This window comes from Castanea sativa, chromosome 9 (genome assembly GCF_040712315.1).
Source record: "Castanea sativa cultivar Marrone di Chiusa Pesio chromosome 9, ASM4071231v1".
Classification (NCBI taxonomy): domain Eukaryota; kingdom Viridiplantae; phylum Streptophyta; class Magnoliopsida; order Fagales; family Fagaceae; genus Castanea; species Castanea sativa.
In genome coordinates, this window is record NC_134021.1 from 29,381,081 (window position 1) to 29,405,632 (window position 24,552).

General features: G+C 35.0%; 2 protein-coding genes across 6 annotated transcripts; both read left to right on the forward strand.

The window, feature by feature from the left end:
• The first annotated feature begins 217 nt into the window (after positions 1-217).
• Positions 218-16,076, forward strand: LOC142609350 (uncharacterized). Of its 5 annotated transcripts, none has more exons than XR_012839587.1 (2): positions 218-2,569; positions 16,036-16,076. XR_012839587.1 is itself a non-coding variant. In XM_075780923.1 (1 exon), the coding sequence occupies exon 1, from the start codon at positions 663-665 to the stop codon at positions 2,502-2,504; it is 1,842 nt and encodes a 613-aa protein (XP_075637038.1). In that variant the 5' UTR covers positions 218-662; the 3' UTR covers positions 2,505-2,896. The 5 variants fall into 5 exon arrangements, 1 of the variants encoding a protein (XP_075637038.1); XR_012839585.1 differs by lacking the exon at positions 16,036-16,076 and adding an exon at positions 15,037-16,015; XR_012839584.1 differs by lacking the exon at positions 16,036-16,076 and adding an exon at positions 8,635-8,769.
• A 5,525-nt stretch (positions 16,077-21,601) lies between these two features.
• On the forward strand, positions 21,602-24,209 carry LOC142610618 (NAC domain-containing protein 1-like). Its single transcript, XM_075782482.1, has 3 exons — positions 21,602-22,021; positions 22,229-22,551; positions 23,385-24,209. The coding sequence occupies exons 1-3, from the start codon at positions 21,859-21,861 to the stop codon at positions 23,964-23,966; spliced, it is 1,068 nt and encodes a 355-aa protein (XP_075638597.1). The 5' UTR covers positions 21,602-21,858; the 3' UTR covers positions 23,967-24,209.
• The last annotated feature ends 343 nt before the right edge of the window (positions 24,210-24,552 follow it).

Below are 24,552 nucleotides of genomic sequence, written 5' to 3' on the forward strand. Positions count from 1 at the left end.
ATTTGAGAGTTTATAAGGAAATGAAATGATCGTAAAGGAATGAAATGATATAAAATTAAGTAAAGATGAGGGAGATAACTAATATTTTTGCCTTGTAGTCTGCGGAACAAAAATGTTAGCAAAAGTAGGACAAAGGCAAAAAAAAAAAAAACCCGAGTGGCATGACTTGGCTAAATAATCTTCACCATGATAAAGATTACTGTGCTGAGCCAAAAGGGCCAAACAAGAAGATTAAGTATCAGCTACAACTGAAATGTTGTGACAAGAGCTGTCCATTGGATCAGACCGTACATGCGTGCAATAAAGTGGTGCGAATAGCGATTGTTATATGTTCTATTGTGATTTGTGACTGAAGGAAGGCGCACTTGTTTTACTTCAAGTTTAGACTCTACAGTCTACACACACAAAATATAACATTTAACGCACGCTTGCTTCTTGAACCGCTCTATTTGCCAATCTTCTTATTCCGATGAACTCGTTGCCCGGCGAAATCCACAACTGTAAACTGTACGTATAGATGTTTTGTTGAAGAAAGGAATTTTCAATTAACAGTGCTTCGTTGTTGTGTTAAGTTCGTTTAGTTAATTTCACAAACACTTGGTGCGCACTCGTTTTTATAGGCTTTTTTTTGTTGATCTTTCTTTCAATCCAGTAGAGTATAAATGCAGAACATGATGAGAGTAAGATCTTCTAACCTCTCCGTATTCTCAATTCTGCTTCAAACCCATGTCAAATCCACCTGTTTCTATTACTCTTATGCTGTTGTAAAGTCCATCAGTCCTACTAGTCTTTTTAACTTGAACCCTTGTGGTACTTTTTCTGCTATGGCTATGAAACCCCACCTGCAATTTTTCTCGTCTTCTACTACTTCCCCAAACTCAACATATGCAGCCTCAAATGTACCTTTGACTATAGAACCAAAAGAAAACGCTTCTATTAGTGATGATGATGATAATGATGAAGACTATGAAGATGATGAGACACACTTCAGACCTTTGAGTTCAGGAGATGAGAGTCTCACCCGAGACATAAGGACTATTGTTGGTATATTAGGTGAACTGGGAAGCAATCCATCTGAAACGAAAAACAAGCTTGAGCATAGTGGGATTACTGCCTCATCAGAATTGGTTGTGGGGGTGCTCTCACATTTTCGCAGCAACTGGGAAGCTGCATTCACCTTCTTTCTATGGGCTGCCAAGCAGCCAGGTTACACGCATTCCGTGCGGGAATACCATTCCATGATCTCTATTCTTGGGAAAATGAGAAAGTTCGACACTGCATGGGCCTTGATTGATGAGATGAGAATGAAAGGTGGTCTGAATTCTAGTCTGACTAGTCCATCTCTTGTGACTCCTCAGACTCTCTTGATCATGATTAGGAGATATTGTGCTGTACACGATGTGGGGAGGGCTATAAATACTTTTTATGCCTACAAGCGGTTTAAGTTTGAAGTTGGCATGGATGAATTCCAAGGCCTTCTCTCTGCCCTTTGCAGGTACAAGAACGTGCCAGACGCTGAGCACTTACTCTTCTGCAACAAGAATGTCTTCCCATTGAATTCCAAGAGCTTTAACATTATCCTCAATGGATGGTGCAATGTGATTGTTAGTGCCCGGGAGGGAGAGAGAATTTGGAGGGAGATGAGCAAGAGAGGTATTCAACATGATGTTGTCTCATATGGATGCCTCATATCTTGCTATTCAAAATCATGTAATCTGAATAAGGTGCTCAAGCTCTTCAACAGGATGAAGGAAATGGAGATTGTTCCAGATAGGAAAGTTTACAATGCTGTCATTCATGCTCTTGCAAAAGGTAGGCTTGTGAAAGAAGCTATCAATCTCATGAAAACAATGGAAGATAAGGGTATTGCTCCAAATATTGTCTCTTATAACTCACTGATCAAGCCTCTCTGCAGGGCCCGTAAAATTGAAGAAGCTAGAGAAGTCTTTGATGATATGTTATGCCGTGGCCTATCCCCTACCATTCGGACTTACCATGCCTTCTTCCGGATTTTAAGGACAGGGGATGAAGTGTTTGTGCTCTTGGAAAAGATGAGAAAGATGGGTTGCCACCCAAATACTGATACCTACATAATGTTGATTAGGAAATTTTGCCGGTGGCGCCAACTTGATAATGTCTTCAAGTTGTGGAGTGAGATGATTCAGAATGGAGTTGACCCTGATCGGAGCTCATATATTGTGCTAATACATGGCCTATTTTTGAACGGAAAGTTGGAGGAGGCCCACAAATATTACATAGAGATGAAAGAGAAACACTTAATACCAGAACCAAAGACAGATGAGATGCTTCAGGCTTGGTTGTCTAGTAAGCATATATTAGAGTGTCAGATGAAAGATTTAGAACGAAATCGATTAGATTGTAGTCAGTCAGGCAAGAATGCAAGGGTTATAACCAGGAGATTTGATCAAACAAGAGATTTTCGACGCCAACCTGACACTAGAAGAGTTGTCAGAGAGCGGGGCTTTTCTTTATGGGAGCAATAGGATCTCAGGTCTTGACTGGGTACCTATCAACCTTCAGCACCAAGTTGCGCATGGATTTCATACAGGTGCACAGAATTTTTCTTATCCTTATCATCTATATAAGATGCATTCTGACTATTTGATTTTGTTGCTTCAAATCTTAGTAAATACCCAAAATTTTGGAGTTTGGTAAATTAACCTAACCTGTGCATGCCTTAAAAATTAAATTACTATTTGGATTTATATAGAAAATGGGTGCATAAATGGTGTCATTGTTAATGGACGATTGATACATTCCTGGCAATGCTTTGTTAAACATAATTTATATGATGGAGCCTTACACTTTTCAATGAACATCCTAATGTACCTAATTGACAAAAGATATGGTTGGTAAAGGTTAAAAATTTTGAAAAGAGAAATGAAAATATAAACACATATACATTTACACCAAAAACTAATTGTTGTTTTGGCGTGATGATAAAAAGTAGTCTTCATGAAGTAGACACCATAGGTTGAAATTTTATTGTATCTATAAAAAAATTATTACAAAGGACACTTGCACTGAAGGATAGGTGCTACTTTAATTTTGTATACATGGAAATGCTATGTTTTCTTGTATCGTTTTTTGATTGGAGAGTTACATGCACCCGGTGGGTCTTGAACCTATGACCTGACCCTCCGCCTTGCTCTTACAATGAAGTACCATTTGAGCTAGATCAATGTGCATTTTCTTGTACCATCAGACTGTGGTTAACACATTCAGTTACTTTTGAACTTTTTTTTTGGCCATTAGCAAGTTATGATTATTCAATGAAGGATCAAGTTATGTATGATTTACATAACTGCCATTGGATTTCTGTTTTATAGTTGATGTATGATGAGGAAAGAACTGATAAATTAAAATTTTCTGTCTACAGTTTGTTAAATTGTGAGCTCAGGCTGTGGTTAAATTGTGCCTTTTGTGCTTGGATAGGCGAAAAGGAGTTATTAGGCTTAGTTGACAAATAAAAATTAAATGAGGCTGGAGCATGAGTGGTGCAAAAATTGCAGGAAATTGAGAACGCTGTTAAAGGATTTTTAGGACAAAATATATTTCCCTGGATATGGTTGTTTAGCTGAAGGCTTAGGGTAGAATAGCGATTGGTATAGGAAAATTAGAGTTTAGGTTCAAATAGTATGGAAGTGACGGCTGATTGTGCATTAAAAGGCAATTATAGTTTGGCAGATTGTTAATTTCAAGGAAAACTAGAAGAAAAGTCAAAAGATAACATCTTAGGTGTTGAATATGCTTCCCTTCAGCTTCACTCCTAGGGTTATAATTGTATCATTCAATTTTATAGACCCTCACTTTGAACTCACCCAATACAAGCTGTATTAGCCTAGCCTGATCATCAAGAATAACAATATACGACCAATTGAGAAATCTGTCTACACGTCCTTGTGGGGTGTGTGTGTGTGTCTCGCTTTGATCGGTGACTCTAGCACTAAATCTTATCTCTGACAACACTTATCAGCGTGATCTCAGCTCACCAATGTGTTCTCTTTGATAGGACGGCACAATCTCATGTCACCGATCATTGATCTCTCATTCTCTTTTTGTTTATTTATTTTCTTTTACTAAGCTTCTGATTTTATTGTCGAAGTCTCTGAGCACTTGCTGAATAATGAATACTTCAAGATCTGTTAAGTGCTGAATAGTTCGAGCTTTTTTTCTTTTACTTGTTTATGGTTTTATAGGCTGAATATGTTAAATTGTGAATGCTATACTATTAGCATTCTTTTTCCTTAGTCATGATGTTTATTGTAGTTTATTTTTTTGATAAGTAAGAATGATATATATACTAACGGCTACTCTATGCAAGAAAAACATATAGCAAACCTAACAAATACAAGAAGAAGAAAACAGAGAAAAAACATAAAAGAAAACCAAGCAACAAATTAATTACGAAAGAGAAAGAGAGCTAAGAAAAGAAGAGAGAGAATCACTAGTCGTGAGTCCCCATGCCCGAGACCAATCAAAAAGAGTTCCACTAAAAGAAGTAAGCATCTGATCACCGGAACTATCCAAATCCTCAAAAGTCCGCCGATTCTATTCCTTCCAAATACTCCACAGGATGCACAACAGAACTAAATGCCAAATCTGAGACGAATGCTTCCCCAACCAATTTCACCAGCCAAAAAGTAAATCTGGGATCGATCTAGGTATAACCCACGACAAACCAAAAGTTATAAAAACAAAGCTTTACAACCGATAAGCCATCTCACAATGAAGAAGTAAGTGGTCTACTGTCTCTCCACAATGTCAGCACATAATGCACCAGTCCACAAAATCCAATCCCCTCAATCTTAAGTTATCATCCGTTAGGATCTTATTCCAAGCTACACATCAAACGAAAAAAGAAACTCGCCTAGGGGCCTTTACCCTCCATATACCTTTCCAAGGAAAGACAATTGAGGGAGAATCCCGCAACTTGTTATAATACGATCGGATGTCAAAATCCCCATTAGGCTTCAACTTCCATCTCATCCGATCTCCAACATCTATTGGAAGAGTCTTAGCTCCCAATATATAGAGAAAATGCAGCCCTTCATCCATTTCCCAATCATTAAATTCTCGAATAAAACGAATATTCCAAATTCTTCTATCCTTCGCCCCTTGTCTTGACAAAGAAGCTTCTACAGATGCCTCCTTATCAATGGCAATACCATATAGTCTTGGGAAAGCCAATTGGAAAAGTTGATCCCCATACCACCCATCTTGCCAAATTCTCACTCTATTCCTCAACCCAACAACAAACTGACAATTTTTGCTAAAATCCTCCCATCCCATGCGAATACCTCTTCACAAACCACACCCATGAACTCCCCTACCTAGCTTAGAAGTCCATCCCCCCCATTCTTCCCTATATTTTGAAGCTACCACCCTCCACCACAACCGATTCTCTTCTTTCCCTAGCTGCCACAACCATTTCCCCAATAAGGCCTTATTGAAAGTAGTAAGTTTCCTTATACCCAAGCCACCGTTGGCTATAGGCGCACAAACTTTATCCCATCCTACCAGATGAGTCTTGCTATCACCTCATAGAATATCCCTTTGCAACTTTTCAATTTTATTAGCCACATAAGTAGGAATGGTGAATAGTGATAGAAAATAGGTAGGAAGATTAGATAACGTACTCTTGAGTAGCATAAATCGACCCCCTTAGACAAATACAACTTCTTCCACCCCGTTAATTTCCACTCAATTTTTTCCAAAATAGGATTCCAAATTGAAGGAGAGTTATGCGAAGCCCCCAACAGCTTTATTGTAGTTTATTTTTACTCTTTGTTTGTACTTTGTACTCTTGACATCATAATTTTATGGGAATCAGTGTATTTCTTTACTATCTATTATTGCTTTTAAAATAATTCTAGATATGTTTTTAAATTTATTGATGGCTATTACTTATTTTAAAAATCTAAAATAAACATAAAATATACCTAAAGATATATATTAATAAATTTATTTCTGTGTCCCTGATGTGTTTGTCCTAGTTTTTCAAGTATTGCCATGTCTCGTGTCATGTTGTGTTAGTGTCCACGTCCATGTCCATGCTTCATGGATGTTCTTGCTATGCACAATGCTCCAATTCCCATACTTACATCAAAAGTACCAATTCTTCCACATGAATCCAGAGATTACAAAACAACATTGCTAGAAACTGCTTCCATAACAATAGCAACTAATTAGTATTTCATGGCTGCATCAAACAATGACTTCACAATGTATAGAGGTTATTGGTAACTTCTAACTTTCATAGGGCTAGGACTCCAAATGTGGTAAGTTTAACTACTAAAATCCTATTTTTATTAGTAAAAAATAATTTATCCAAAAGAGGAAATGGTTCTGGCGCACAAGATGTGTACCAAAACATTCCTAAGAATTAGGTTTTCATATTCCAAAGCTCTAAAAGATCAAGGAAAAGACATTGGGGGAATGCAGCCCAAAGCAAACATCAAATTATACAAGGACCTCAACAAAGAAGGTTTGACAACACGATTAAGGCACTCAATTTCATCAAATTTTATCAAATTTTCCCAAATTTTCCACATTACACACAAAGGAACCTTCCAAATTTGAATTTCTATGATGATGAAATCTTCCTTGCCAACACTCGAACATCTCAATCATAGTCTTCAGCATCAGAAAATCTCAAACAACACAAACACAAAAGACTAGACATTTGTAGCCACTAGACAACAGAGTAATAAGTGATCAAACAATTCCCCTCAAGTCTGGCACATGCAACACCAATCAATAATCATAATATTTTGTTTTTTAAGATTGTCGATAGTCAATATCTTCCTCAATGTTGTTGTCCATGCGAAAAATGCAGCCTTTCTTGTTCCTTAACCCCCACAATGCTCCACCAAGGCAATGAAGTTCTTGTGGTGTCCATCAAAACATTGTAATATGAACAAACTTTAAATCTTCCATTTTTGGTTGCCTTCCAAGACCTCGATTCTTTCCTTGATTAGAAGGGAAATTAGAATATTGCTAAATCAAAAAGACTTCCCTTTGATTCTAATTCACAATCTTGAAAAGGCCTACTGAATTAAGGATTCCAGTATTGCATTCACTAGTCAATGGGTTGCCTTGATAAAAAGCAACTGAAGAGTTCTTGTCCGCCAAGAAATGAAACCAATGAAGGAAATGATCTTTCAGATAATGATCTGCACTCCATAAGTCTGACCAAAATCTAACTTAAGATGTACCATCTCTAGTGATGAATTGAAGCTGATTAGAGAAAGGTTCCCACCATCCCATAATACTCTTCCATAAACTCACCCAATGTAATCCCTAATCCTCCCAATTGTCTACCTCTCCATCTTCTCCATATTTTGCTTAAATAATACATCTCCAAATCTGCCTCCTCTCAAGTCCAAATCTCCAAAACCATTTTCTTAGAAGAGCTTGTTAAAGGAACTTAGTTTATGATTACCCAAGCCACCCTCTTTCAATAGGGAAAATTCCATCCCTTATTCCACAATAAATGAAAATTGGTGGCCTCTTGATGATGGGGAACGAAACTGGTAGCTCTCTGAAGACTTAAAGGAGGCAAGTGATGGCTGTTGCTCTAGAATTAATTTGGGATGCTTCCGATGGAGAGCTCTCTTGGGACCTTGCTTAGTATGTCTAAGTTCAATTGAGTCTTATTATATTCTTTATTTGTTGTTGGATTAGTTTTAATTAAGTCTTATTTTATTCTTACTTGTGAGAACCTCTTCAAGAGGGTTTACACAATGGTGAGTTGGTGTTGTATGTGCCGTTGTAGCGGGGAGATCGTGGACCCCCTCTTGATTCATTGTAGTGTGGCCTTTGAATTTTGGAGTTTGATATTTAGGATGTTTGGGGTTTAGTGGGTATTATAGGAGAAGGTTCTTGATTTGTTATATGGAGAGAGAGAAATCAGCATACATTTGAAGATGCAGAGTGCATTCAAGCTCAAATTCAAGCATCCTTCATTAGTTCTCTTTATGGATGGTCATTTGTATTGGGTCTCACTAATAGCAACTTTATTCATTCCTTCATAAAGTCTATAAATTAAGTAGATATTTTTCCAATTGTAATTCTTTAGGCTACTATGTGTCTATTTTCACTCATTTCAATAAAAAAATTTTTACCTATAACAAAAAAGTTTTTAAAGAATAAGGCAATATGGTAATTTCTGGAAATCTAGAATGGGTTGTCGTTGGCTAAATTAAAGGCCTATGAGTCTTATTTATTATTTTGAGCACTTTTCCTATTTGGTTTTGAAGTCCTTGAGTACTTTTCCTTTGTTATTAGTGAAAATTCTTTTAGACTCCTTTCTTAATTATGCAGATTAATTATCAATTGTTTAAGTTTAGCCGATTAGATGATTACAACTTAAATTAATTTATCACCTACATGAGATTTCCCAGTGTTTATCTTTCTTTATTTCTCATTCTATTCACTTTTTTTTTTAAGACCGAACATTTATCAAGCTATTCAAGATCCAATCTTGTCATTACCTAATATTTAAACATCAATCTTCTTCAAGAATCCTTCCCTCCACTGGGCAATTCTTGGGCTTTTCTGTGGGTAGTACAGCTGGTTCATTAGTGATGGTGTCTCATCTTTTATTTGCAGATGACACTCTGATTTTTTGTGATGCTGAACCTTCTCAGATTGCTAATTTGAGGGCGATTCTTGCTAGATTTGATGAGGTTTCAGGGTTTCGTATTAATTTGGGAAAATCTGAGTTGGTACCTATTGGTGTGGTACACAATTTGGAGGCTTTGGTGGGTCTGTTGGGGTGTGGGTAGTCTTCTCTGCCCTTGAAATATTTGGGTCTTCCATTAGGTGCTAAGTTTAAGGATTTATCTGATTGTAATCTATCCTAGAGAGAATGGAGAGGAGATTAGCAGGTTGGAAGAGACTATATTTATCTAAAAGGGGTAAGGTGACACTTATTAAAAGCACACTCTCGTCTTTACCAACATATTTCCTTTCCCTTCTTCCTTTATCGGGTAAGGTGGCAAAGCTTATGGAGAAATTACAGAGAGATTTTCTGTGGAGTGGAATTGGTGGCGAACCTAAATTACATCTAGTTAAATGGGTCAAGGTCTGTAAGCCTTCGCAGGTTAGGGGGTTAGGTATAAGACGTTTGGGAAGCTTTAATTCTGCCTTGCTAGGAAAATGGTTGTGGAGGTATGGCATGGAGACTAATGCTTTATGGAGGAAGGTTATAGAGGCAAAATATTGGAATATTTGGGGTGGTTGGTGTACAAAAAAGGTGACAAGTCTTTATGGGGTCAGCCTGTGGAGATACATTAGAAGTGGCTGGTTGAACTTCTCTAAACTCCTTGTATATGATGTGGGGGATGGTACTAGAGTGAAATTTTGGAAGCATGTGTGGTGCGGGGATTGTACTTTCCAAGAGGCATTTCTGGAGCTTTGTTGTCTTAGTAGGTCAAAGGATTTCTCGGTGGCTAAAGTTATGGGTTGGTTTGCTGGGAGGTTTCATTGGAATGTGCAATTTCGTCGTCCACCACAAGATTGGGAACAAGAAGCCTTTGATTGGTTTATGGGGTTGGTCTATTCTTCAACAGTGCGAGGGTTTGGCCCAGATAAAGTTTGTTGGAAGCCTGCAAGGAATAGAGGTTTTGAGGTTAGAGGATATTATAGCTCCTTCTACCCTTTTACTCTTGTATCCTTCCCATGGAGAATGATATGGCAATCGAAGGTTCCTCCAAGGGTAGCTTTCTTCTCTTGGTCTGCTTCTTTAGGTAAGATCTTAACAACAGACAACCTTCATAAAAAACGTGTGCTAGTGCTTGATTGGTGCTATATTTGTAAGAGATGTGGGGAGTCGGCAGATCATCTTCTGCTTCATTACCCCATAGCTTGGGAGTTGTGATCTTTGGTTTTATGCTTGTTTGGTATTCACTGGGTTATGCCTCATATTGTTCTTGAGTTGTTTGAGGCTTGGCAAGGAAAATTTGGCGACAGCGTCACATGGATGTTTGGAGATTAGTGCCTCATTGCTTGATCTGGTGCATTTGGCGTGAAAGGAATGCTAGAAGCTTTGAGGATTATGAATGTTCTTTGCTAGAGATTAAGGCTTTTTTCTTGCACACTCTCTTTGAATGGAGTGTGGTCTTTTCTCTTTTTTCTTTTTCTTCTTTTCCTATTTTTCTTGATCATTGTATTTTTGGTTCCTGATTTGTGCCTCATAGTATATCCCCAATGTACTCGGTTTGATACTTTTTCTATTATTAATAATATTTTTACGTTACTTATCCAAAAAAAAAAAAAATCTTTCATGATCTCATCATGAAATCTAATTTAGTGTTGAATTCCTAAAGGTGCTACATCAAAATTGGTATCAGAGCCCATTTAGGCTTCTATCCTACGTCATCTCCCATGTTCTTTCCCGCATAAAATCCAGTTAAACCTTTTAAATCTATTAGCAACAAGATTGGGCATTGGGCATTGTAAATAGACGTAAACTATTTGGAAATAGAAGATAATTTACTCTTAACTAGTGTGATTCTTCCCCCTTTACATGGGGACAACTCCTTTATTCTGAGAGCCTTCTCTCCACCCTTTAAATAATTATATTCCACACAACTTTCGCCTTGAAAGAAAAAGCCTAATCACATCGCTTACTAGACCCAGCTTGCATTTATTTATATTAACTTTTAAACCCGACATTGTCTCAAAACAAAGAACAAACCAAAGATCACTAAATCTCTCTTGGGAGGCATCACAAACATTGTGTTTTCAGCGAAGAGAAGATGGGAAATCTCTAAAACCTCTCTATATTCTCTTCCAACCTTGAACCCAACAATGAAGCCACTGTCTACACTTTATAAATCATCCGAGTCAATATTTTTATAACCAAGATAAACAATTAGAGGGGAGAGTGGATCCCCTTGTATCGGTTCTCTTTTAATAAACAACGACATAGAACAATAGTCTTAATGGGCTCTGATACAGATTTTGATGTAGGATCTTTTGGAATTCAACACTAAATTAGGGTTCTTGATGGGATCTTGAAAAGTTATTTTTGATGTTTAAGGGTTTCGGTAGTTTAAGTAATAAAAAAAGATTGGATCTTGAATGGGTTTGATGGCTATATGGTGTTAAAACAGTGAATAGAATGAGAAAAAAAGAAACAAAGAAACCTACATTTCCTAAGTAACCACACTAAGGAAGAGAAGGCAATCCACCCTAAAAACTTAAAATAGCTGCTCGATTTTTATTAAATTTATTCACGAATGTTTTTTTTTTAAGGAATAAAATATATAAATCAGATAAAAACGAATCACCCAAGGAAGTATACTGGGGCAAACAATCAGTTACAAAAATTGCATAAATGTAATAAATCAACAATAGAAAATAAAGAGAGGTTCCTCAAGGCTGACAGCTAGTCCAATAAAGTTTTGTAAAAGAAAAACTTGAGATCAGGCATAGAACTTTCGATATCTTCAAAAATCCTGCCATTCCTTTTCCTCCAGATGCAACACATCAAGCAATGGGGGATAACCATCCAAATATGACCATTCCGATGACAACCAAACTGACCTTGCCAGCAAGCTAAAAGCTCAGCATCAGATTTTGGCATCATCCAATAAACTCCAAACAAACCCAAAATCATGAACCATAAGTCTGAAGCAATAGGGCAATGTAGTAAAAGGTGATCAACTGATTCACCATTACATTTGCACACATGACACCAATTTGTAATCCTTACATTTATTTTCCTTAAATTGTCAATTGTCAAAATTTTACCCAAAATTGCAGTCCATTCAAAAAAGGCTACTCTCAGAGGGGCCTTTGATCTCTGTATGATTTTCCAAGGGAAAGGATTCAAGCTCGAATGTTATTGACTATAATAAAACATTTATATAGCCTTCCTAGATGGACTAGCACTCTTAAATTAATCTTTTCTAGAAAAACTAGGACTCCTAATAATATAGAAAAGTAAATAGGAACTTCTACACTAAATAGAAAAATGATTCAAAACATAAAATAAGACTCTTGGGCCTCTAGTACAGCCCATTATAACTCATCCCAAAAAATCTGGAAATTACCAAACTACTCCTATTTTAGTAAATATTTTATTAAAACTAAATCAACAACTTTAAAACCTAAAGAAACTTAATTCTAAGAGGACGTTTGGATAGCGTGTTTGCGCGTCCACGTCCACGTCTGGCCTCTTTTTTTTTTTTTTTTTCAAGCGCATTTGTCACTGTTCATTGGTCATGAACAGTGATTTTAGGCCAATGAACAGTAATTTTTGGCATGAACAATACTTTTTACACATTTAAAAATTATTTTACTACAGTGTTTTCAGTTTTCAGCAATAAGTTCTATCCAAACGGACCCTAAAACTCAAAAATAACTAAAGTAGCCTGTGAAAGGTGCCAAGAAAGTGTCACGTCAAAACTATACCAAAACTCTTGAATTTTTTGGTATTTAATCTTCATTTTCCTTAAACTATTTACTTTTTGCATCACTTAAGCTGATTAGGATAGGTGACTTTAAATCACTTAGTGATTATTCTAACGCTCTCACTCATGGAGGGTTCAAACTCTGCTCAATAAGTGACACCCAACACATGGAATTTTAACTTTTTTGTTTTTGTTTTATTATGATAATTCTATAGTTACAATGATGGGAGGGGGTATTTGAACCCCGAGTTGTCCCAATAAAAGAGAATAGGCTATGCCATTGAGCTACAAGGCTCTTGGTGAATTTTTAACGTTTTAAAGGGAGGTAGAGCAGAGACATGGTTCAAACTCAAAACTACTTGCTTTGAAACCATAATAAAATACCATCTGTCCCAAAAGTTTAATCATTTAACTGTTATTCTAATAATTTTTTATAGTTAATTATCTGGTGAGCTGCCATTACCATTAGTCTACTAAATTTTATCATTGATGATCCTGTTGCTTCGATGTTACAATTTGCTTTGAGTACATTCTGTCACTAGATGCCTGTTGAAAGATTCCATGCTTAGCAATACTCTCTGCTGCACTTAGGTCAAGGTATTAAATTTCAGAACATTTTGGAGATGTTTAGAAACAGAAAAAACAGTTACAAAGGACATATATATAAAGACATGCAGACCCATTCAAGCTTTTGTGGCTGCTTTTACTAATAATTATTCTCAAAAGAAGTACACCTTTTTTTTCTCGAGTCTCTGTATTGTTATCTTCTACCGTATCCTTTTTATTTTTTTTTTATTTTTATTATACTATTGAGTATTTATTTCATAATAATTTTGGATTTTTGGCTTAAAGGTATAAGCATTTTAGACAAGCATTAGTACGGTATTTTATACAATGAACATAAACTGGTGCGCGTGTATATATTACACTAGCATTCCTTGAGATTCATCAGAGCGACTTCCCTCCAAATGTATGACACTCCCCTTTGAGGTTTCTATAAATGCAATAGATTAGTTCTTTCTCAATCTCTCACACTTTTACTTCTTTATTAGAATATTCTATTTTTTACGAAAAGATTCTTACTTATTTGTCAAACCCCAATAGGGGAATATCAATTATTCAAACCTTAAGATAGAAATGGAATATTATGTTTAAAAAATCATGCATGGACTTAGGGTCTGTTTGGGATCCACTTATTTTGTTGAAACTGAAAACTTTTTGCTGAAAGTATGTAGATAAAGGTAAAAGTTAGCTGAAATAGTACAGTGGGACCCATGAATAGTACCAAAGTGCAGTGAGACCCATAAATAGTAGCAAAAATAAGCTGAATAGTCAAATAAGCTGGTTTTTTTTTAATTTGGAGCCAAACTCACACTTAGTGAGTGTTTGGGAAGCGCGTTTTGCGCTTCCCACATCCACTTTTTTTTTTAAGTAGCGCCTGGTGCACTGTTCATGACATGAACAGTGCACCAATGCATATGAACAGTAAAAAAAGAGTGAACAATAATTTTTTATTATTTTTTTTAGTTTTTAGTTTTCAGCAAAATAAGCGGTATTCAAACAGATCCTTAGTGTCTGTTTGGCTAGCTTATTTTTTGCCAACTTATTTTACTATTCAGCTTATTTTTGCTACTATTCATGGGTCTCACTGCATTTTTTGATATTATTCATGGGTCCCATTGTATTATTTCAACTAACATTTACCTTTATCTAGAGTACTTTCAGTAAAAAGTTTTCAGTTTCAGCTAAATAACCTGTTCCCAAACAGAACAGCTTATTTAGTTGAAACTGAAAATTTTTTGTTGAAAGTACTGTAAATTAAGGTAAAAGTTAGCTAAATAGTGTAGTAGGATCCATGAATAGTATCAAAAAATGCAGTAGGATCCATGAATAGTAGCAAAAATAAGCTGAAAGTAGAGATAAGCTGAAAATTTCAGCTCATCCAAACGCACACTTGCTGCATTTATTGAAACCTCAAGGGGGTGTGTTATTTATACCAACATTTAGAGGAGAGTCATTCCGATAAAGCTCAAGGGATGGTGACCTATAATTTACCCTCTCTTTTTTTTTAATGGTAAATAACACGTGCCTAGTGAGTTTAGAACCTATGATCTCACATTTCTCTCATTCTTATCAAAGAAAGGGCATTTTAGCTAAAGCTTAGTGGCAGGTGAAAAGTAACTTAGATAATATAACAAATTAGGGTTTATTCCAAGGCCCTTTGATGTCATTGAAAAAGATTCTGTTCTTCTTCTCCTCAAGTATTTTGTCGTAATAGAAAAGAAAGTAGCCCATGACTTTGGAATAGATTCAGGTTAGGCGTAGCTCACTTTCTAATGTCCCAAATGGGAAAAATGATGCATTTAGCATTTGCAACTGGATAAGTACTTAGGTTAGGTGAACTACACGTGGAAAACTACGGGGGGTCACAATCAAGAGCATTTTGCAGTTGGATATTAGATAATAATGCGTGTTCTTCTATGTTAGTCATGCCTTTTGACTAGTCTAACGTGTTTGTGCTTTCATCTTTTTCCCATGCTTAGTCAAATTTTCCTAACAAATTGAATGTGACACCAATGTGATCTTGGTTTAGGCTGGGAGTCCATGTTGCCCTTGTGATGTTGGGGTGAAAAATGAGATCAGATGTGAGGTAATATCTATCAAAGCTCTGAACTTGTTCCCATAAAAACACAAAAGAAAATGAAGTGAAAAATATAACGTGGAGTAGCTGAATGATTATAGAGATACTTTGTGTAGGTAGACTGATTGGTTGGTTGGTTAGTTTTAGCAGTTAATGCTAGTTCTGGTGTTTCCCTGCCAAGCATGCTATATTTTCTGTGTGGTTTGAATAACATTAACTTCAAGAAAAAAGAAGAAGAATAAGATGGATCATAATTCATAAAAGATGCTTTGGGGTGTTGATTTTCTCTTTTGCCTTGTTGTTAGTCTGAGCATCTCCAATTATGAAAATGAAAAGTCAAGGCCTCACATGCCTAAGTGGAGATATGCTAGCTTTTGACCCTTTTATTGTCAGCTCAACACATGGACAACATTACACCTGAATTCTCTCTTATTATTAGCTCATAACTGGAGTGGAGATGAAACAGAAGGGTGATGTAGTACTTGGTCATGGGGCAGTAGTTAATAAAATATTTGATTAATCAAATTTCGACATGTGGGTATTTGAATTTTAGATGAACAAGTTAACCCGAGAGTATATGTGGGAAAGCAAAGGAGGTGGAGGAAAGAACCCTTGCATGCCACAAATGCTTTGTTTAATTTGCGTCACATATGACGTTCCACTCACGCTTTAATTCAACCTATATTTTGTGCATGAAAGTTAAAAGGTGAAGGCCATTGTATTTGTGGTCAGAGTAGACCAAACAAAGTGATTCCGAAGTATAAAAAAATATCCAAATTCTTTTGAAGTCTTAAAAGGAGGAGTTTGGGATAATCATCAGCCTTTGGCCTTACTCATTCTTATGCTTCCAAGACCTAATTATCTTTACAACCATTTTGTCTCTTCTATCTTTTGTGCTAATCCAAGATATATATCACCCGTTGCTGAGCTACTTTATTTTCATTGTGCAAGTCTCTTCAGATAGCAATTTTTTTTTGTTAATTATTTGGGAATTCCATGCCGTGCTCAAAATGACTGCCAAGAAGTGTTACAAGAGAAGAAAAGTTGACGGGTACTTCTATCCTTTTATATATGTATATTTCCAGTGTCTTCTTGGCTATTAGTTCAAACCATTTATGATTTAATTTTAATGCTACTAAAACTTCAACTAAGTTATTTTTGACAATCCACAAACTACGCCATTGGCTGTTGTTTGAAATTGTCAAAACCCTTTATATCAAAAATATAAATAAATAAAATATATATAATTTTTGGTCAAAACCCAAAGATTGCAACATGGTAGGGAGGCAAATATGCATTACTGCTTGGTCATTTCATTTGGTTTGAGATGTTGGGACAAAACGCTGTGCATTAAGGATAAGAACACCGTGGTTTAGAATGAAGCCTCATAATTTATTGATTATTTGCAGCAAGATCTGGTGAAGGATGTGACTAATATATATATATATATATATATATATATATATATATATTAATTTGTGGTTTAGAGGTTTGAAATTTGTCTTTGTGAGAACCATTCTTTGTTTGGTGTCTGTTACTATGATGACCAAATCGGAAATTACAAAGTGCACTTTGCTGCTGCTCTTCCACATCCCACGTGTGTGTTTGTTAACATAAAATTAATCCGAGGATTTACTATTGTTGTACTTTGTCGTGTTTTCTTCCTACAAGATCCATATATACGATGAATGTGAGCTTCCATGTTAGTTTACAAAGCAGATCATATACTATTAGTATTGATTAAATTAATGTAAAGAAGAAATTATTTTGGTCAAAGTTGTAACAAGATAATACCTGCCACGCTTCAATCACTAATTAAGCCTTAGGTGTGAAAGCTAAGCTGGCAAATTATAGCTTTGATTTCGTAGCTTAGTGCACCAAAACCAAAGAAAAATATCCACTTAATTCCAAAAAGCAACCTCAACGTAAATCTATTGGTTATGAAGAACTATGGGATAAAATTTCATTTTTGAGTGGGTCCCACGTGACTTCATTTTATTTTTATTTTTTTTTAATTAACCCATCTCCATAACATTAAAACCTCAGGAGATGATCATAGGCTCGTCCCAAAGTATATGGGACTAAAGTGTGAGTTGCTCTATTATTGACATAGCATCTCGTTTTATTACATTGATATTCCAACAAGAAAATGACCTCTATTTTGTGGACTTAATCAAAAGTAGCATGACGTAATTGAGTCGGTAACACGGGAAGGAACATTATTATTATTATTATTAGTATTATTATTGTTATTAGCAAGTACCAGCCAAAGCCATGCCAATTTATATTTTTATTTTGGCCAGTATGGTTTGGCAATTGGAACTTGGGAGTATCCTTTCCATACGAAAGTTTGGAATGGTGCACCAGTCTCTCCCAGTGGAAAAAGTATACCATGTTTCCTCTATATGCAACATCAAACTCATTTTATGCCATCCACCTAATGTGAGTGTTGATGCTACATGTAGCAGAAACACCAAGTATTGCCTACTCGTTTATTTTCAAGTTCAAAGTATGTGTTAAAGATGACTCCTTTTGTGTCCTACAAGATGGCTAATCAATCTTAACTCTTCTACTAGAGCATCGTGTGTTTTTTGGTTTTTCGCCCAATGATAGGATGCAGACAGCAATTTTATAACATCAACAATTTTCACACTTCTGTGCATCTTTGACGCGATGGTCACTCTATAAGTATAATTTCTTATGAGGTAGGGGCCAAGAGTTGGAGTTTAAGTTTTTAGTAAGAAGTTTCACACACATATACATTTAGATTTTACTAGAGTAGAATTTTTATATTATATAAAAATAAAAATAAAAAACAATATTCACAAAACATTTTACAACGGTCGACGTGTTGGTAACTTGTTAATAATAAATGATAAATTGATATTAGTGGTGCACTTAAATGAGAACCAATAAATCATGTATTAAGGCAAGCAAGGTCGGCCTTGGCCTAGGCTATTTAGGGCATGACTTAGGCCTCTTACTAGAGATAGGCCCCAAATGTGGGGGCCAATAAGTGATTTTTTTTTTTTAAAGAGGCCCAAAGAATTGATTGATTCTAGAAATATTACAAATTTTATTATATGTCATACAAATTTTTATGACACCAATTATAAGAAGTAATTTAAATAATTATTTATTATCTTGTTAAAGTGTCACTAATGACCAACAACATTCTTTTCCATATCATTTTGTAAGTTTTTTGTAGTAAAATTTGAAGTAGTTTAGTGTTTCCCAAAAATTTATAGAAATCCAACCAAATCACAATTTAAGTAAATGAAAAATGCTTAACTACTATAAATTTTACTACAATATACTTAAAACTAACGTGGCAAGAATAGATTGGTGCCATTTAAATAACATAATAAATTAATGTATAAATCAAATTTTTTTCTAATTGGTGATACTTTGATTTGCAATCTTATGTGATAAAATTTTTAGAATCGTTGGCATTGCTTAAGTGAATTAGTCATATAAAAAAGTAAGAAGAGTATATTTTAATTTTTTTTTTTAAATTATAGTACACATAATTAACTAAATTGATTATTAATAAGCTAAATATTATTTAAGTGATATTTAAATACACAAATAGTCATTTAAAGTTTTTAGCTGAGGGCCTCAGATTGTATAGGGTCGGCCTTAAAGGCAAAAACCTGAGTATGTGATTGAAGATGATTAAAGGGGCTGTTTGGTTTTTTTTTTATTTTTTATTAATCATCACTCCCCACTCAATTTTCGTCACTAATCACTCATTACTCATCACTTATTTTAATACCAGGGAAGCCAAATTACCAAGAATATAGAAACTAGAAATTGGAAGATAGATGACACAAAGTGGATCCAGTAGTGTTTGGTTAAATGGTTCAACTCACGTAGATAACTTTGTTTTAATTTTTAAAAGAGATATGCCGTTAGGACCCCACATGGATTGGAATATTCCAAATCATGAATGAAGTGAGTTGAATGATGATCCCTTTTCTTTTCTTTTCTTTTTTCCTTTTTTTTTTAAGAAATAAACACACACAACAAAAATGGAGCGGTTCTAATATAAATACACACCACAACTCGACTCAAAAGCCATGATAACTTTTAAGGGAGAAAGTTAAATGATAATCTCAACTCACTAAAAGCCTCAAAATTTCTAAGATTACAACTTAAATCACAATTTTTGCCATAACCATTTACATAGCAAAATTGTGAGTCATTAAAAAAAAAAAGAAAGGGAAGTTTACTACTACAACAATTTCCATAATTATAGCCACAACTTATCTACGTAGCAAGTTGTAAGTTGTGGAAAAAAATAGCGGGTTCACAAACCCGACACTCATAAGTCACCACGTAGACAAGTTGTGGCAAAATTGTGAAAGTTATTGTAATACTTGATTTACTCAAGCAAAAAAAGAGAGTAGCAGATCTATATAAAAGTAATAATCAGGTAATCATAATTTGCAACATATAATAATTGTGGCAAAAATTATGACATTTTATAATGTAAGTACTGTGGAAATTGTTGTAATACTTGATTTAATCAAGCAAAAAAACAAAAGAGTAGTAGATCTATATAAAAGTGATAGTCAGGTAATCACAATTTGTAACATATAATATTTGTGACAAAAATTATGACATTTTATGATGTAAGTACTGTTGCTAAACCTTGTTCCTTGGAGAAAGTTGGGCCCGTAACCATACAGCTTCTGACACTCTAATCCGGTTGAGTTACACCATCCTTGGTTTCTTCTGTGATATTCCATTCAACCTTAATCACCATCCTCTGTTGATCCATCAACTCTAGAACACATAATTGTCTGTTTCTCTTTCTCTTTTTTTTTTTTTTTTTTTTTTTTTTTTTTTTTTTTTTTCTGGGTTTGTGTTTGTGGTTTTTTTTTGGGGGGGGGGGGGGGGGGGGTTGTTTTTCTTTGTTAGCTTCTCTTCAGTGTCCGCATAAGTAACGCAAATGCTATAATAACTATACTTAGCTACTAATTCTATCAACAACAAAAAAACCACTTACTACTAACCACCCCATACGGGTGTGAAATTTAATTATTGTCAATTTTGATGTGCCTCTAAACTTATTGTCGTATTTAAAAAGCCTCATCATATCTTTTAATATAAAATACAGTATACAATAAATAATTTAATATAAATTTTTTTACAAAATAAATATATAAAATAGAAATAATAAACCCTTATGTTAAAATAGATTAAAAAAAAAAAAAAGGCTGTATAAAAGCCCAAGGCTCAAATAGTGTGAAGCCTATATAGATCTAACCTTAGACTATATACTGCTCCTATATTATCAACCTCTAGGCTTCGTCACATGATAAAGATGTCATCTTCTAAGACTTTAGACTTTATATCTTGAACTTTATATCGTGAACATGCATGATGCATCAAACTGAACCGACGTTATCATGAGAGTTAGTAAAATTGAACTTCGAAAAGGTGTGAATATATAAGTAAAGTAGTAAAAATAAATAAATAAATATAAACAAAACACTAACGGTTGTCAAACATAAACTGAGGACATGATGATGAGGACGAGGACCAGAATAGCACAGTAGCACGCATGCGTTTTGCCAAAAACTATGTTTGTGGGGCCAAGTGTAGGTGTCGAGTTTTCATACGAAGAAGATTGAATAAATTAACCCTCACCTCATCTCATCATCAACTAACTTTTTGTGTTTGTGTAGCTTCAGCCGCCATATCTTTCTTTTCCATACTAATCTACTCCTATACGTGAACGTGAACGTGAACAACAAATAATAATGCAAAATAAACGACAAAAAGAGTTGGACAAATTTAAACCAATGGCTTAGCATTAGCCACCACTAACTCTACTTCACTCCTCTTTTTTCCCCTTTATTCAAACTCGTTCAAACCCGTTATTAAGGCATTTGGCATTTTCTTTTCTCTTCTATTTAAACGGATCATTAATGTATTAGCATTAATTTGTACAAAAATTCATGTTTATTTAAGTATTAAGAGAATTTTTTTTTTAATTTACACAATTATTTTTCAAAAATACTCATGTTAAATTATCTATTCTACATATACACTATTTTCTTAAATCATTTATTTTCATATTCTTTTATTATTATCTTCATAAAAAGAGAAAGAGAAAGAGAGAATATCTAATGAAAGCAAGAGGTGAGAGAAAAAAAAGTTAAAAAAAAATCTTAAAAAACTATAATAATTATGGATATTGGTTGATGTAGTAGGTTTTTGGAATTAATTACGTAAAATGTGGGTTTTTTTTTTTTTTTTTTTGTGTGGAGAAACTGATTAAAATGTTGTTAATCAATAGTTAGACACACGAGCGTGCGTTAAAACATAAAAGATGTGTGTAGTGGTACCCTAGCCTTTTAGAATCTCACAATGCCTCCAGCTGGCAAATTTAAAGGCATACAAAGACAAACAAAGGAGGGCCCAGGTTGCATATAAAGATGTGGGGCCCATTCTGAAAATGCAACTGATCCATATTCCTAACATCCCCCCTTGGCCTAGGCCTTGGCCTAATCTCTTAATTTTCCACATACCGACAAATTCCCACAACCATAAAACCCCATCCCATCTTCACCTCCCAAAAAATTTCAATTCTCCTCTCTTTTCCTTCTTTAGAGTCTTGCCTACTTCCAAAGGCATACTCAATTCATTCTTAACTTACTTGCCTACCTTTTGGGCTGTTTTTGAGTACCTCTGTTTTTTTTTTTGTTTGCTTCTATTCAAATTAGTTATCCTCATATCATCCCATTTGGCCTAAACAGAAGAACCATGAAGAATCCACAAACGCCTCTGCCACCAGGCTTTAGGTTCCACCCAACAGATGAAGAGCTCATTCTTCATTACCTAAGAAAAAGAGTGGCTTCCACACCCTTGCCAGTCTCCATCATCGCTGAGGTTGATATCTACAAGTTTGATCCATGGGAGTTGCCAGGTTTTTGTCTTATTATTAATTATATTCACCCTTTTACTTAAATTCATGTTGTAACATACATCATATTCAACTCAACTCACATCTTCTAATATTTTCCACCAACAAGTTTAGAGTTTAAATTCTTCATCCTCATGTCAAAGTGATAATCTTAATATATATTTACTAACGCAGAAGGGTCTTGTTTATGTGTTTTTTTTTTTTAATCAGAAAAAGCTGCGTTTGGTGACAAAGAGTGGTACTTCTTTAGTCCAAGAGACCGCAAGTACCCAAATGGTGCCAGGCCAAACAGGGCAGCCGCTTCTGGGTATTGGAAAGCAACTGGTACAGATAAAACCATATTAACATCAGCAACTGCAAGAGGAGGAGGAGGAGGGAGCCTGCAAAACATTGGTGTGAAGAAGGCCCTCGTGTTCTACAAAGGAAGACCACCAAAGGGAATCAAGACTAACTGGATCATGCACGAATATCGCCTTGCTGAACTCCCCAACTACACTTCCAAACCTACCAAGCTCAAAGATACATCCATGAGGGTGAGCTACCCTACTAAATAAATTAAATTATTATATTATATTAAATCTATTTATAAAAGATTCTGTTATCTTGATTCGTCACACTCTAGTTAAGCTTAAGCAAAGTCATCTACACATATATGGGACAAAGCACCCGAGCCACAAAGTTTTATCTCTATCCTTAACTTTGAAAATATTGATAATACACATAAGCAAAGGTGGCGATAAACTTTACAATATAAGATTTTTTTTGTGATTTCATAATTGTTTATATTAAAGTCGTGTCTCATAATAAATGAAAATACAGAGAAAATATGAAACTAACGCAAACAAAAGAATCTTACTAATTAATGATGTGATACATCATGTATAGCGTGCAGACAAAGTAGTTTTTTTTTTTTTTTTTTTCGAGTCTTGAAGGAATGGTAGATGCTAAAGAAAAAGTAGCTTTAAAAGAATAGATTCTACATCATTCAACATGGAAATTTTTTACTATTATGTTAGGTTTGTCCTGTTGAGTTTAGAAATAGTTACACATTTTTCAATCCTTCCAAATATGAACTCAGTGTTCGTTCTGATATTTCTTGTTGACATATATAGGCCTAGCTAGCTAGCGCAGGTGTGAGGCTACAAATGCACCCAATTTGATTAAAGCGTGTGGTCTCACCACCAACCAAGTTTGAATGAATACAGGACCATTGACTACATGCAAGTAGTTCTAATTTGAATGGTGACCCTAAGGCCTAATTAATTATAATGGAGTGCATAATTGTGAGGTTTTACTAAGTAGTTATTGTAGCTTTTAAAGTTTGTACTGCAACTAATAAAACTGTTTCATTTGAGGCCTTTTGCAGTTAGACGATTGGGTTCTTTGCCGGATCTACAAGAAGTCCAATGCTTCACCTCCAGCAGCTGCAAGTGATCAAGATCAAGAAGAAGATGAACAAGAACATGTTATCCAAGATACCATTTTACCAAGCTTGAAAAGTCCTGTTGGCCACAACAGTACTCTCATGCCCCAGAAATCATCTTCTTTCTCAAACTTATTGGATGCCATGGACTACTCCTTACTAAGTAGTTTATTATCAGACAACCATTGCTGGAACACAACTGGATTCGAATCAACATTCAACAATGGGAGTCTAGACCAGCCTTTCTTCAATAACTCCATAGCATCTGGTAGCAGCAGTGAAAACTGCATGTTTCAAAAACTCCCTCAACTGAACTCTTTGGCTCCAAACATGGAAAACCAGCTCAAACGCCAGCATTCCAACTTAGATCATGAGGATATGTTATACCCATCAAAAAAATTCATGAGTTCTTGCAGTTTCAGAAACAGCACCAATCAATCCGACATCCCTCAGTACAATATACTCAACCAATCATTATTCAATCAGCAGTTACTTTTGAGTCCTCATCTCCAATTTCAAAAATAGGGGGGAAAAAGTAATAAACTGGATAGAAGGATGTCAATTGGGTATGGAATCAAAAGAAGAAAAAAGATACATTCTTAAATCTTAAGTCAAAAGATTGTCAAAAACAATTTAAAAGAAGTTATGAAACCATGCATGATTTTTGTAGAGGATGTAATGCTTTGATTGGTAGCACGTACAAGTCATACCTGTAAATAAGGTATTTGGTTTGATTTCCATAATTAATATGATTATTTTCTTCTCTCTTTTTTGGGACTTTTTCATTATTATTATTATTATCATCCATAAGAGCAGTGATACAATTTTTCTTGAAGAAAAAAAGTTTAGAGATACAAAAGTCTTACAACTTTAGAGCATAATAAAAATGAAGTTTATTTGGAGTGGATTTATGTGAATGTACCACTCTAATAACAGCTTGTCAGTTTAATAAGCTGTTAAGAACTTGACATTTATTGGTGTTTACAATAAAGAGATTCAGGGTCCGTTTAGATACAGTTAAAAACTAAAAATTGAAAGGTGAAAACACTGTAGTAAAATAAATTTTAAATGTGTAAATAGTACCTTGAGACCCATTTTTAATTAAAAAGTT